Source organism: Tetrao urogallus (assembly GCF_951394365.1).
Source record: "Tetrao urogallus genome assembly, chromosome: 14".
Lineage (NCBI taxonomy): Eukaryota > Metazoa > Chordata > Aves > Galliformes > Phasianidae > Tetrao > Tetrao urogallus.
The window spans coordinates 15,093,526-15,106,407 of NC_136827.1; the positions used below are offsets into that span (position 1 = coordinate 15,093,526).

At 51.4% G+C, this 12,882-nt stretch overlaps 1 protein-coding gene across 1 annotated transcript; it reads left to right on the top strand.

Annotated features, from left to right (window-relative positions):
- Positions 1-254: 254 nt before the first annotated feature.
- PITX1 (paired like homeodomain 1) lies at positions 255-6,445 on the top strand (the record flags this gene model as incomplete). The annotated part of the gene is made up of 3 exons (XM_079542385.1): positions 255-417; positions 3,450-3,655; positions 5,906-6,445. The coding sequence occupies 3 exons, from the start codon at positions 255-257 to the stop codon at positions 6,443-6,445; spliced, it is 909 nt and encodes a 302-aa protein (XP_079398511.1).
- Between the last annotated feature and the right edge of the window lie 6,437 nt (positions 6,446-12,882).

Below are 12,882 nucleotides of genomic sequence, written 5' to 3' on the forward strand. Positions count from 1 at the left end.
ACACCCTTAAAATAATACTGTTAGTAATAAGTGGATTTGCTTTTGTTTTTTTTTTTTTGTTGTTGTTGTTGTGTTTTGTCGTGGTTTTTTTTTTCCCCTTAAAGAAAAAAAAAAAAAACAAAACCAAAAAACGAGAGAGAGAGAAAAAGAGAGAGAGGGGAGAAAAAAAAAAAGCAAAAAAAAAAAAGCTCCTTGTTCCTTTCTGTGTGGAATAAACACCTGCAAACTCCCCCAGGCAGCCCGGCGCCCCCGCCATGGATTCCTTTAAAGGTGGAATGAATTTGGAGAGACTGCCCGAGAGCTTGAGACCCCAACCCTCCCATGACATGGCTTCCAGCTTCCATTTGCAAAGATCCTCGGAGCCCAGAGACCCGATCGAGAACTCGGCCAGTGAATCCTCCGACACGGAGGTGCCAGGTAACCCCCCCGCGGCCCCTGCCCGCTCCCCCCGCGCCTCCCCCTTCCCCTCCGCGTTTTCCCTCCGCGGGGCGCTCGGCGGTTCCGCGCAGCAGCGAGCGGCGGTGTGGGCCGGGGGGCGGCTGTCCCCGCTGTCCCCGCTGTCCCCGCTGTCCCCATCCCCTCAGAATCCCGAGAAGGGGTCCCCATCCCCTCAGAATCCCGAGAAGGGGCGAGAGGGACCGGCACGGAACGGCTGTCACCCGCGAAGAGGACACGCGCGGCCTCCGAGCCCCATCCTGAAGCTTCTTTCGTGATTATTTTTCTTTCTCCTTCCCCATCTTTTTTTTTTTTTTTCTCTTTCTTTCTTTCTTTCTTTCTTTCTTTCTTTCTTTCTTTCTTTCTTTCTTTCTTTCTTTCTTTCTTTCTTTCTTTCTTTCTTTCTTTCTTTCTTTCTTTCTTTCTTTCTTTCTTTCTTTCTTTCTTTCTTTCTTTCTTTCTTTCTTTCTTTCTTTCTTTCTTTCTTTCTTTCTTTCTTTCTCTCTCTCTCTCTCTCTCTTTCTCTCTCTCTCTTTCTCTCTCTCTTTCTCTGTCTCTTTCTCTCTCTCTCTTTCTTTCTCTTAGCTCTTAGTTATTTAAACAGCGATCAATTAATCGCACCAAAGTGAACGGCGCTCTTCCTGGAGCGCGGTATTGCCAGATATTTCTGAAATCATGTCAGTTCTGCCCGGGTTTATTTTGCAGCTCGGGCCGTGCGGACATGGAAAAAGTTTTTTTCTGTCTGAGGAAGAGGGGAGGGAGAAAGAAAAAATATGGAAAATAAAAAATTCCCCGCAGAACGGAGGGAGCGTGGGGCAGCGCGGAGGGGACGTGCGCGGCCGCGGAGGACTTTGCGCAGGGGCTGCGCGATTTGCAGAGGCTCTCCGCGCCCTGACCTTCATGTGCGAGGGCTGCAGGGAAAGCTGTGGTTTCCCAGTTTGTATTTAATTGAAGTAGCAACATTTCCAGGGTGACGAGGGAAGCTAGGAGAGGGAAACAAAAGCTGCAGGAAGGAGCCCGATGGCCGTTTTGCTTTTCTCGGGAGGAGTTTCTCTCTCATTTCACTTCACATTACTTTTTCAAAAGATGTTGCTGCTCGTGTCGGTGTTAGCAGGTCTCGCCGCTGCAGCACGAGGCAGGGCCGGGCGGCACACGGCGATACGCAGCGCCGAGCTCCGCTCAGCAAACTGTGAGGGACCGGCGTCTGGAAGGGACTCCGAGATTAGAGGGGATTATTGGAGATTAGGGAGGGAGATTTGCTCCATTTTACCGTACCCCTCTATGTGACCCCTCGGTGCGGGGCAGGGCTGAAGACCTGCTTTTTTTTTTTTTTTTTTTTTTTTTTTTTTTTTAATCTCCGAGTAGCTACGAAATACCTTTCACGTTCTCTTTCTTCCTTTATTATTGTTATTTATTTATTTTTAATGAGGGAAAGAAAAAAAAAAAAACATAATAATAATAAGGCACAAATTCCAATTGAACCGAATGCTCTCTCTGTTTTGAAATGACACCGAGGCCCGAACTGAAGGCCGGGTTTCAGCTGAAATCACGGCGGGGCTGAACGCGGGGCCGCGGTCGCAGCTCTTCGTTCTGCGTATCCAGCCGGGTCCCCCCGCACCGCCGGGCCGGGAATGGGGACGGCGGCCCCGGGAGGGCAGGGAGGAGGAGGGGGGGTAGGGGGGGGGGGGATGGGGGGGCTTTGCTTTCTGTTTGCTCGGTGGTCCAGCGACCGGGGCAGCTCTGGGGCTGCTGCAGGCCTTGTTTGCTCTGCAAACCACTTAACTCCGGGAGAGGCCATCCGAGCTGCTATCGGCCTTTTCACCGCGTTGGGGTCTACGTTGAAGCTCTCTGTCCCTCCTTTTTATTCCGGAGGGCTTCCAGAGAGAAGGGTGACTTCTCCAGGCCGAGCTCCCCGACTCCCTTCCCCCCAGCCCATCAGCCGCACGCAACCCACGGTTCTGTTTAACGTCGCAGGGCTGCAGAAATGTCCCCGCACCGCCGCCTGAGCCTGCGGGAAAGGCGCACAGCTCGGCCCGGGGGGAGGCGGACGGGCTGCGCGCCCGCGGAGTTTCCCTCGGGGCTGAAGTGCTCGCGTCCCGCAGCGGCACTGCGCGGAGCCCCGGCTCCCCTCCACCCTCCGTCCCCTGGCCCACATCGCTCTGCTTTTGGCCCTCGCAGTGCCGTTCCGACACGGAGCTCGGAGAGAAGCGAGGAGAAGCGTTCCGAAAGGTTCTGTCCCCCGCAGCCGCGGGGCCGGGAGGGATTCCCGCATTCCTGCTTCTATAGCGTGCAAATCCCGATCGCCAAAAATGCGACTGAGATTTTTGTTGTCGTTGTTGTTTGTGCTTCTTTCGAAACTCTTTTTTTTTTCTTTTTTTTTTTCTCTTTTTTTTTTTTTTTTTTTTTTTTTTTCCTGCAGAGGGCTTTGCTCGACCCGGGGTTAAAATAAACAGTCAGGTCCTAAAAGCAGCGAAAGAGGGAAAAGGGGGAAAAAAAGAGAGAAAGAAAACAACAACAAAAAAAAGTGGGGGAGTAAAGAGAGAGGGCGACTTTTGCAATTAATTGCTGCGGGTTTTACACCCCTGCCCTTCCAAAGTTTCCTGTCGCGGCCGAACACAACAAAGAAAACGGAGCAAAGATCGCGCCTTAGGGTTTAAAGGAGTAAAAAAAGTTGTCGTGGGCCGCAATGAGGGCGATGCCGCTGTTGTAATCCGCTCCTCTCGATCCCTTTCGCCCTTCAATCCGAGCCATGCGGGTCCCGCGATCTCCCCGGGCCGGGCCGGGCTGCGCTCGGTGCTGCGGTGTCGGTCCCTATGGGTACCCCAAGCACGGCTGTAATGGGGCGGGCAGGACCGGGGGTGATGAGGGGGGGGGGAGGGGGAGCTGCCTTTGTGTGCGTGTTTTTGAGTATGAAACAAACAAACAAAACAAAAGAAAAAAAAATGTATGAGAAAAAAAAAAAAAATATATATATATATATATGTTTATACCCAAACCCAAACATCCCACCGTAGAAAAAGAGAGAAGCGGAGAGCAGAAAAACGAGGACGGGGCCGCCGACGACCCGGCAAAGAAGAAGAAGCAGCGGAGGCAGCGGACCCACTTCACCAGCCAACAGCTGCAGGAGCTGGAGGCCACTTTCCAGCGGAACCGCTACCCCGATATGAGCATGCGGGAGGAGATCGCCGTGTGGACGAACCTCACCGAACCCCGCGTCCGGGTAAGATGGGCGCTGCGGGCCTCTGCTGGGCCGGGGGAGCTGAGGGAAACGGCCCCTTTTGGGAGCGGGGCCGCTGTGGGATTGGTTTTGGTTGCTCAGATTGGTGGTGAGGTTGGAGAGGAGACATTCAGCTCCTGGCTGCGGAGGCGAATTAGGGCTGTGCCGAGCCTCATAAATGGGGCGGTGGGACCGGGCTGGGATGCAGCCGGTTTGTGGGGTGAGACTCTTCGGCTTGGCTCAAACCCTCGATTCCTTTGCAATGTTCCGGTTATCCCCATAATCCCGGCAATAACGAGGACCCCCCTCCCCCAAATAAACCACCGCTCGGCGGCTCCTCGGGATCGCGGCTCAGCCCCGGGATCCGCGCGGAGCGGTGCGGAGCGGCCGCGCATCCCCCGCGGGGGCAGCGCCGGACGTGGCTCCGCTGTTTGCGGGGCTGCTGGCAAAGCGAAGGACGGGGAGTTGGGGGGAGACTGCCCTCCAAAGTCAATAGCACGACACGTTCCCGTAAGGCGGAGGCGCTGGGTCTTCCTACGGCTCCGAGCCGATGCCATCCGGGGATATATATATATATAGCCTCGGCGGTTATTTAGAGAGATTTACTTGCGAGATAGCGCTGCGATGAACAACCAACACGGAGCGGCTCGGGCCGTATCGATCCGCAGCAGTTTTTCCCATCTCCGCTCGCCGTTTCCTCCCGAGATTTTTCCCTGCGTGGTTTCGGCCCCTCTGAGTCCTCACCAGGCCGGGGCCGGAGCAGAAATTCGGGAGAAAAAAAAAAGGGGGGGGGGATCGAGAGTCACCCCTCAGCCCCGCGGAGCCCCTCCTGGTAATTGAACTCCGAGTGATCCAGTCGGATAGCAAAAATTCCGTCTAAAATCTTCCGAGAGTAAACACGCTCTCATCCGAAAGCATTGCACTAATTGCGTTCAAAACAAAACAAAACAAAGCCCGAGAGGAGACTGAACGGCATTAATATTGCTGGAATATTTCAGGAAGCAAATAAAACTAATATACGAGTGGCCATTAACATCATTTCGTTCTCCCTCTGTGCGGAGATGTTTTGGTTTGATGTTCTGAGATTGCAGATTGCAAATCTAACCTTAATTTGCTGTGAGGGCCTTCCTTTAAAATGTCTAGGAGCCATAATTAAAACTATTACCCTCATTTTCAGGAAATTCCTGTCTGGAAGCACCTTCCGAGGAGTATATTACAGGTTTTGAAAACGTTGGCTTTCGTTTCCTCTTCTTATTTAATACGGGATTCTTTTTATTCTTGTTATTTTTTAAATTGGCTCCGCCATCCCTTCTTCCCTCGTAGTTTGTTGGTGTCTTTTATTTTTTCCCTCCATCCCCATGAACGTCTGTGAAGGAGCGTTGCGCCATCGCTGCGCGGGGAGGGGAAGGCCGGGGCGCACCGAGGGGCGCAGCCTCCGCGAGGCCGCGCGCAGTGAGGAGGGGGAGGCGGAGGAAGCTGAGAACCGAGCGCGGTGCTGCCGGGTTTAACTTGGGGAGAGAATTCGGAACCCGCGCGGCCCCAGTCCCGGCCCGGCTCATGGCTCCCATCGCGGGGAGCTCAAAGCCTTTCCTAAAAGAAAAAGAAAAAAAAAAAAAAGAAAGAAAAGAAAATAAGAGAGAGAGCCTGGATCGGGTTTTTGCATCAAACACCAGGAGCGGCCCCTGCTCCTCTGTTTCCCAGTCAGGGCTGTAAATTCTCATTAGATATAAAGGCAGAGGCTGCATCCATCCAAGGGCCATGCAGGGACTGATTTTTTTTTTTTTTTTTTTTTTAAACCTAAACATACTAATCCAATCCCCTTTTTTATGATCTGTAACAGGGGACTTTTATTACACAGCATTAGCATTCGGAAACACGGAGGAGCCGGGGCGAGCCGGCCTAATCAGAGCGGGCCGTGCCTTCTCCCCATGGCAAAGGGAGAGGGGCGGAGGGGGATGCGGACACCCGAGCACGGACGGCTGCGCGCAGCCCCGCTCGCAGATGCCGCTGAATATCGCCTGCGCGCGCGGAGATGCGCGGACAGGGAACAGAGGGGCAGGGAGCGATGGGACTGGGAACGGTGGGACTGGGAGCGATGGGACTGGGAGCGATGGAGAGCGTGGGGAGGGTGGGGACGTCTGGGCGGTGAGGGGTGGCCCGGGAGCGGCTGCGCGCTCCTTGCGCGCCTCTGCGCGGCCGGGAGCGCATCGTGCGCGGCGGGGCAGCTCTGACCGTGGCCTGTCCCTCCCTCAGGTGTGGTTCAAGAACCGCCGAGCCAAGTGGAGAAAGCGGGAGCGGAACCAGCAGATGGACCTGTGCAAGAACGGCTACGTGCCGCAGTTCAGCGGGCTGATGCAGCCCTACGACGACATGTACGCCGGGTACCCCTACAACAACTGGGCCACCAAAAGCCTCACCCCGGCGCCGCTCTCCACCAAGAGCTTCACCTTTTTCAACTCCATGAGCCCCCTCTCCTCGCAGTCCATGTTCTCGGCTCCCAGCAGCATCTCCTCCATGAACATGCCCTCCGGGATGGGCCACTCGGCCGTGCCGGGAATGGCCAACTCCGGCCTCAACAACATCAACAACATCAGCGGCTCCTCGCTCAACTCGGCCATGTCCTCGCCCGCTTGTCCCTATGGGCCGCCGGGCTCGCCCTACAGCGTGTACCGGGACACTTGTAACTCCAGCCTGGCCAGCCTCAGACTGAAATCAAAGCAGCACTCCAGTTTCGGCTACAGCAGTTTGCAGAGCCCCGGCTCCAGCCTAAACGCCTGTCAGTACAACAGTTGACGGACTTGACACGAACCGCCTCCGACAAACACCGCCGACAAAGGAAAAATTACTAAGAAAAAAAAAAAAATAAAAAATAAAGCAGAAACAAAGCGACGTTTAACGGAAATGAATATATATATGTGTGTGTGTGTGTATGTAGAAACCCGATGATGTGTAAAAGCAAAACCCGAGCAAGTGAGAGAGGGAAAGAAACAGCACAGACAAACAAACAAAAGCAAAATAATGGTGACAATAAGGATAATAATAAAAGAAAACCCGAAAGCTCTGCGGACTTCGATTGTCTAAAAACAATAATAATAATACTGAATAAAAATAAATAAATAGAAAGAGAGATCCGACGACACAACCAACAAAGCAGCGCTTTAAAAAAAATAAAATACAAACCGATAGTAACCATTAAAAAGCAAACCATTAAAAAAAATTAAAAAATAATAATAATGATTTAAAAAAAAAAAAAACAACAAAAAAAAAAAAAACCGAAAAACGGAAACGGACCAGAAAACTTTTGCAAGAGACACCGAAATCTGGTACATGGATGAGTTGCAATTTTTCTCTGGATGATGCGGGTTGTATGTGTTTACTTGAACTTGCACAGGAGGTGGTAAGGCGGCCGCTCCCTGCGGCCATTGGGGGCGGCCCGGGGGGTGAGATGGGAATGGGGGGGTGAGGGGGAGGGAGGGGGGAAGTTCGGGTGATGTTTACCACTGAGGAACGGAATCGCAGTCCAAAAAGGGGGGGGGGGGGGGGGGGAAAGAAAAAAAAAAAAGAAAAAAAAAGACTAAAAAAAAAAAAAAAAAAAGATTAAAAAATAAATAAAAAAAAAAGAAAGAAAAGAAAAAGGGAGGGGAGAAGAAAAATATAATTCGCAGAGTCGGTTCTGCGGGGGGAAATGGTTAAAATATTAGGTATGAAGCTATTAAAAAATAATAATGACAAGGGTCAACCACTTATATAAGGTTATATTTATATCTGCCGTTACATTGTGCCGGATCATTGTCCTTGGCCGTTGAATAAACTGTTTTTAAAATGCATGATTCTCGATGTTTTTTTCTTTAGTTGGAAGCTATAATCCAGTCATTCCCGATCCTAAGCAGCTCCAGGTTCCTACCTCCTCGTCCTTTCCAAACGACTGCAGTATCCCCGCTCGCGAAGCGCAGACACCCTCCAGCGATGCGAAAACTCTCCAGCGCTTTCCCCATCCAAAAGTCTTATCCTGATAATGAAATTATCGCCCGTCTTTATTTAAACGCAGGCTCCGATTCTTCTTCTTCTTTTTGTTTTGTTTTGTTTTTTTTTTGTTTTTCTCTTAAAAAAAAAAAAAAAACTTTTAGAGAGTCTAAAGAGAAAGAAAAAAAGGCCAAAAAAGGTCTGTTATGAAGCGAATCCAGATACTGCATCTCTGCTTGAGAACGGTGAGCTTCGGAGTCCGGAAGGGTTGCACGGCAAAGCCGAAAGCGTTCCTCGCTTTTCTAACCTTGAAGGAAAACCAAGGAACCAAAAACCAAAAGAGAAATCTGAAGGTGTTCCGATGTAAAATGTAGATAACTTTAACAAGCGCTTGTTGGCGAAAAAAAGAAAAAAAAAAGAAAAAAAAAAGGAAAAAAAAAAGGGAAAAAAAACCAAACAAAAAAAAAAAAAAAAGGAAACGATAAATACGATCTTTATTAATACGCATATGAAATTTAATTGCAGGCCTATTTGTTGCTTCTTTTTTTTTTTTTTTTTTTTTTTTTTCCGGTACTCATTACCTGTAGGTGACAAAGAAACGTAATATAAAATGCACACACGGTACTTCTTTCCCAGTGTATTTCACACCTGTGGCAACGTTACGCTGGATGTTTCAGTTATGCTGTTGTGGATACGGATGCGGTATATATATTGTTTTATAAGTTATGTTCTGTGATTTTATTATTATTATATTTTTTTTTCCAAAATTAAGAGCATGGGAATAATAATAAGAATAAAAAAAAAACATAAAAAAAATATCAAAAAACAGTGAAACGAAATGTAAAAATGCCTTTAATGTTCTTTTCTGGGTTTGAGAGACCGGCTGCTTAAAAGAAAAGATTTCCTCCATCCCTCCCCCTCTCCGTCCCCCCCCGGCGGTGGCATTTCGGGGGGGTCCCACCGCTTCCTCCCGTAACTGCGCCGTCCCCACGACCCCCCCCCCTGTCCCCGGGGAGGGCAAACAGCCCTGCGGCCCCCGGGAGCCCCCCAGCTTTACGGCGTCCTATCGCCGCTGCTCCGGCGGGGCGGTGGATGCCGGTGGATTTCTGTTCCTCCGGGTTGATAACCCCGAACGCTTCGTTTGTTTCTCCCTCAAAAGATTCAGTCCTCGACCCCGGAGGAACCCCCTCGCAGTGTAGCACAGCCCCGGGGCCGCTCCATCCCACGGAACCGTTCCTCCCGTTTTACCAAGGTGTGTTTTTCCCTTATTTCTCGGATTTCCCCGATATTCTCAATTTAAGGTTTATTCGATGCTTTTCTTTTTTCTTCCCCCTTCCTCCCCTCCCAATGTTGCCCCAAGCCCCGCTCGCTGATTTCACACCCGTTATCGTTCCGATGACATTTTGCCGAAAACGCCATCATTTCACCAAAACGAACCGAGAATTCCTCTGTCACAAAGCCGCTCCTGGTGGGGGGGGGGGGGGGGGGGATGTGAGCTGCAGCCTGGCCTCGCCGCGCCCCTCGGTGTCCTCTGGCAATGGGGGGACACTGGGGGGAACTGGGGGGGCACCGAGCCCCTGCCCGAACCCCTGGGTCCTCCTGAGCCTTCAGAGCTCCAGAGTTGGGGGGGGGGAGAGGGGGTTTGGAGGGAGTGCAGCGGGCGGGGAGCTCACATTGTGTCTTATTGTAGCTGCAGGAGCATGCACATCAGGTCAGGAAAATTCCTGCTTTTCCCGTCCTCTTTCCTTGGGGGGGGGGGGGGGGGGGGGGGGAGGGAGGGGAGGGTTATCTGAAAGCCCTCCGCTGTTATTTCAGCCTGGATTGGCTGCATTCGTTTTTCTCGTGTTCCTGGAGGTAGCACTGTTAGCCCTAAATCAGGGCAGCGGCTGCGGTGCTCGCATTCAGCCCTAATCCTGCTGCCAGAGCCCTGAAACCCCCCAAAATGCAGTTCGTGTGTGAGAGCCATGCAGCTGCCGGGGTCTCTGCAGTCACCACCACCATCTCCCCCCACTGCCATGTACCAGGGGAAGCTCACCCACCTCTGTGAGGGGGAAATGTGGGCTTCTCGACTCGTTTATGGCTCAGAGAAAGGAAAATTCCAAGTAGACACTGAACAGAAAGCACCTCCTACACCTTCCCCGTGCACATTTATGGATGTCCTGCTTCCAGCAGCTTTCAGGTCTCCCCCGCAATGGTTACAGCCAAATTAATGGGGAGATTTGGTGGTTTTGAAGCATGGAACCTCCTGTCCAAACACAGCTTCCTTAGGGATGTCCTCAGAGGACATCTCTGTCACAACCCAGGTGTGTGCCCAACCCCGGGGGGGACATCATTAAATGGTCTCTGAGCTCCCCGAGGGCTGTGCCCCATACACAACTCCCTTCCTCGCTGCTCTTTGCGTGCTGGTTTTCAAGCTCCCATCACCAGGGCCGTGTTGTCGCACACCGGAGGCGATGCTTTTCTCACCCTGCACATTCCTACAAGTGGTTTCCAGCACGGGAAGCTTGTGCTGAAGCTGCATCACTCCATCCCCAGTGGATCTCTGTCTTTGGCGGTGCTGTACGGAGTCCCAGAGCTCTGCCCGCCTCCCGCAGCCTCGTGTGTGCTGAGGGGACAGGATGCTTGGAGCCCGAGAAAGAGCTGAATCAAGTTTTCCATTCGTTCTGCGCGTGCTGGCTCACCTAATAGCATTCCCAAGGCCGAGCTGCCTGGGGAGCACTCTGCATACCTGCCTGGGCCGTGGTTTGGCGTGGGAGCCCTGCATGGGTTGAGTGGTCCCAAAGGCTGCTGTGCTGCAGAGGCTCCTATTGCATGCAGTCCACAAAGCCCCAGTGCCTCAGACTGTGCTGTTCGATCGAGATTAAATGTCTTCTAATAAAAAGCTGTGGTCAGTTTAACTCTGCACCACATACTTCTCTTTATCTGTGGCCTGGAACCAGGCAAAGTATGCAAAGTCCCATTTAAATTAATGGGATGCTTCAGTACTGATTTTAATGGGATTTTGTATAATAAAAATAACACCCTAACATTTTGCTGCAAACTCGCAACAAAAGTCGCTGGGACTGGGATAATAAAGTGCAGGCTTTATTTGGAACCTCTGAAGGTTTTGTCATTAACTTCAATGGCACCATTTCAGGTCTTATTATTTTAGTTTACCAGTGTGTAAGTAAAAATTACTTTACCAATTAAAAAGGATCTGTGACAAGTTTTCTGATCCATTCTGGCGACTCGTAGGTGGACATTTGGTTTGGTATTATCCAACCAGCCAAGCAGCTCAGACTCACAAAGTACACAGGGACAGAGAATAAATAAAAATAAGAGCTGCACATTCTTTCTGCTAAACGAGTTTGCCCATCAAGCAATGTGAAGTTGTTACTTGCAAGAAATACCTCCGATTCCTTCTTTTAATCTAACCGAGCGAACAGCTTTCTGCTCACCCCCATAGAAAACAGTAAAAGCCTCCTTCAAAGTGAAATATGTTTTAATTAACAGAGCTGCAGAGTAAAATCCACGCAGCTCTCCTCCGCTGCAGCTCGCTGTTGTGCGGCTCCCATTAACAAGCTGCAGGCTTTGCGCTGCGCCAAACTGATTAACAGGAGGCTGCGGGCAGATTTTCTATCAAAAATGCCCCAGCAGCAGCCAGCCCGGGCTTCTTTGTTGCTGTTGTTGTTGTTGTTACAGGAAAGAATCATTTGTTTATCCCCCAGCTCTGATTTATCTAATGAAGAAAGCACAGGCACGGTTTTAAGAAAAGAACGCGCCAACGAATGAAAATAGGAAATTAAAATTAAAAAAAAAAGAAGGGGGGGGGGGAATAATGAAAGAACATCCGCACTTGGATTTTTTTCCTTCTTCACCCAGGCGATTTCTTGCAAGAAAGCACCAAACACCGCCGGGACTCGGCGAGAGGCGAACCGATTTGCTCCCAGCTCTTCCCAGGAGGTCGGCGGAGCGGAGCAGACGCGCTGTGCCCACGGGCGAACCACACCGATGTAAAGAAGCCGCCCGGCAGCAGCTCCTCCCGACACCTCTGCGGGCGCAGCAGCGGCAGCGCAGCACGGCAAGCAGCGCCCGACCCGCGCTCGTCATTCGGGTCCCGCATGGCAGCATCGGGGCTTCCAAAAAATCGCTGTGTTAATATGCAAGAAACAAAAATCTGCCTTAGTGAGAGCGGGGACAAAGTAGCTGCCGTCCCACAGGAGCGCCAAGTAATTTATTTTACAGGCTTCAAAGTGATACGTGCCCGGGTATAGGAGATTAGCAGTGGGATTTTCAAAAGCCTTATGTGAGTGAGGAGCAGATTTTAAAAAATGATGCAGTGAATCAGTGCTGGTGTGAGATTTTCCTAGAAGTGAGTTAGGCACCTGGGATTTAGATACTAAGAGTGAGACTTTTAGAGGGATTTAGATGTCTGAAGATACAGCTGAATGCACAGTGGGATCTTTATAAGCACCCAGTGCTGTGTGAATCCGAGGTGCCGCGCTGGTTGGGTAACTGTGGGAACCCCAAAACCCTCCAATGATTCCCATGAGCATCCAGCATCCCCTCAGCATCCAGCCTGGGGGCTGTGGGCAGCGTTGGCCTCACAGAGGCAGTAGGGCTGTCACATCCCCACATCCCTGCCCGTGCCACCTGCTCGCTCCTCAGCACAGAGATGCTGCACAGACAGCATCACCGATGGATTCCTGTGCTCGGGTCGGGTGCAGCATTCCCTGGAAAGCAGGAAAATGAGAAGGGAATGCCTGTCTCAGGGAGGGTGTGCAGGTTGGAGGAAACCCTGCAGCCCTTCTGTGGCAGGGAAGCAGGCTCGCACCTCTCCCCGCACCCCACAGCACTTTGCTGGGTCGGATCCTGACCTCTGAAAGCTCAGCTTCACACCTGGCCCAGCTCACAGCCTCCACTGTGTCCCTGGTTGGCAGAGTGACTGCAGACCTGGTCCCAAAGCATGCTTTGGAGGAGAGGTGAAGGCAGCCCTTGCTGACTTAGCAAGATTCCTTCCCTGGTTCACCCTCCCAGGCCCCTCTGAGCTGCCTTTTCTCCCCAGTATCTGTCCATCCCATGCACCAACCTACACCTCCCCATGGGGTGGACACCAAATCTGTCCCCTCCATCTGAACACCTGGTCACATTTGAAAAAAAACAAGCAGAAACTGCTGCTCTATGGCCCCATCTGCTCTCCTGATCCAAACCCAGGCTGTTACCTGTTCTCCCCACACAATTCTGCCCCTCCTGACAACACCCATTGCTATTTATTTCCCAGCTGTGTG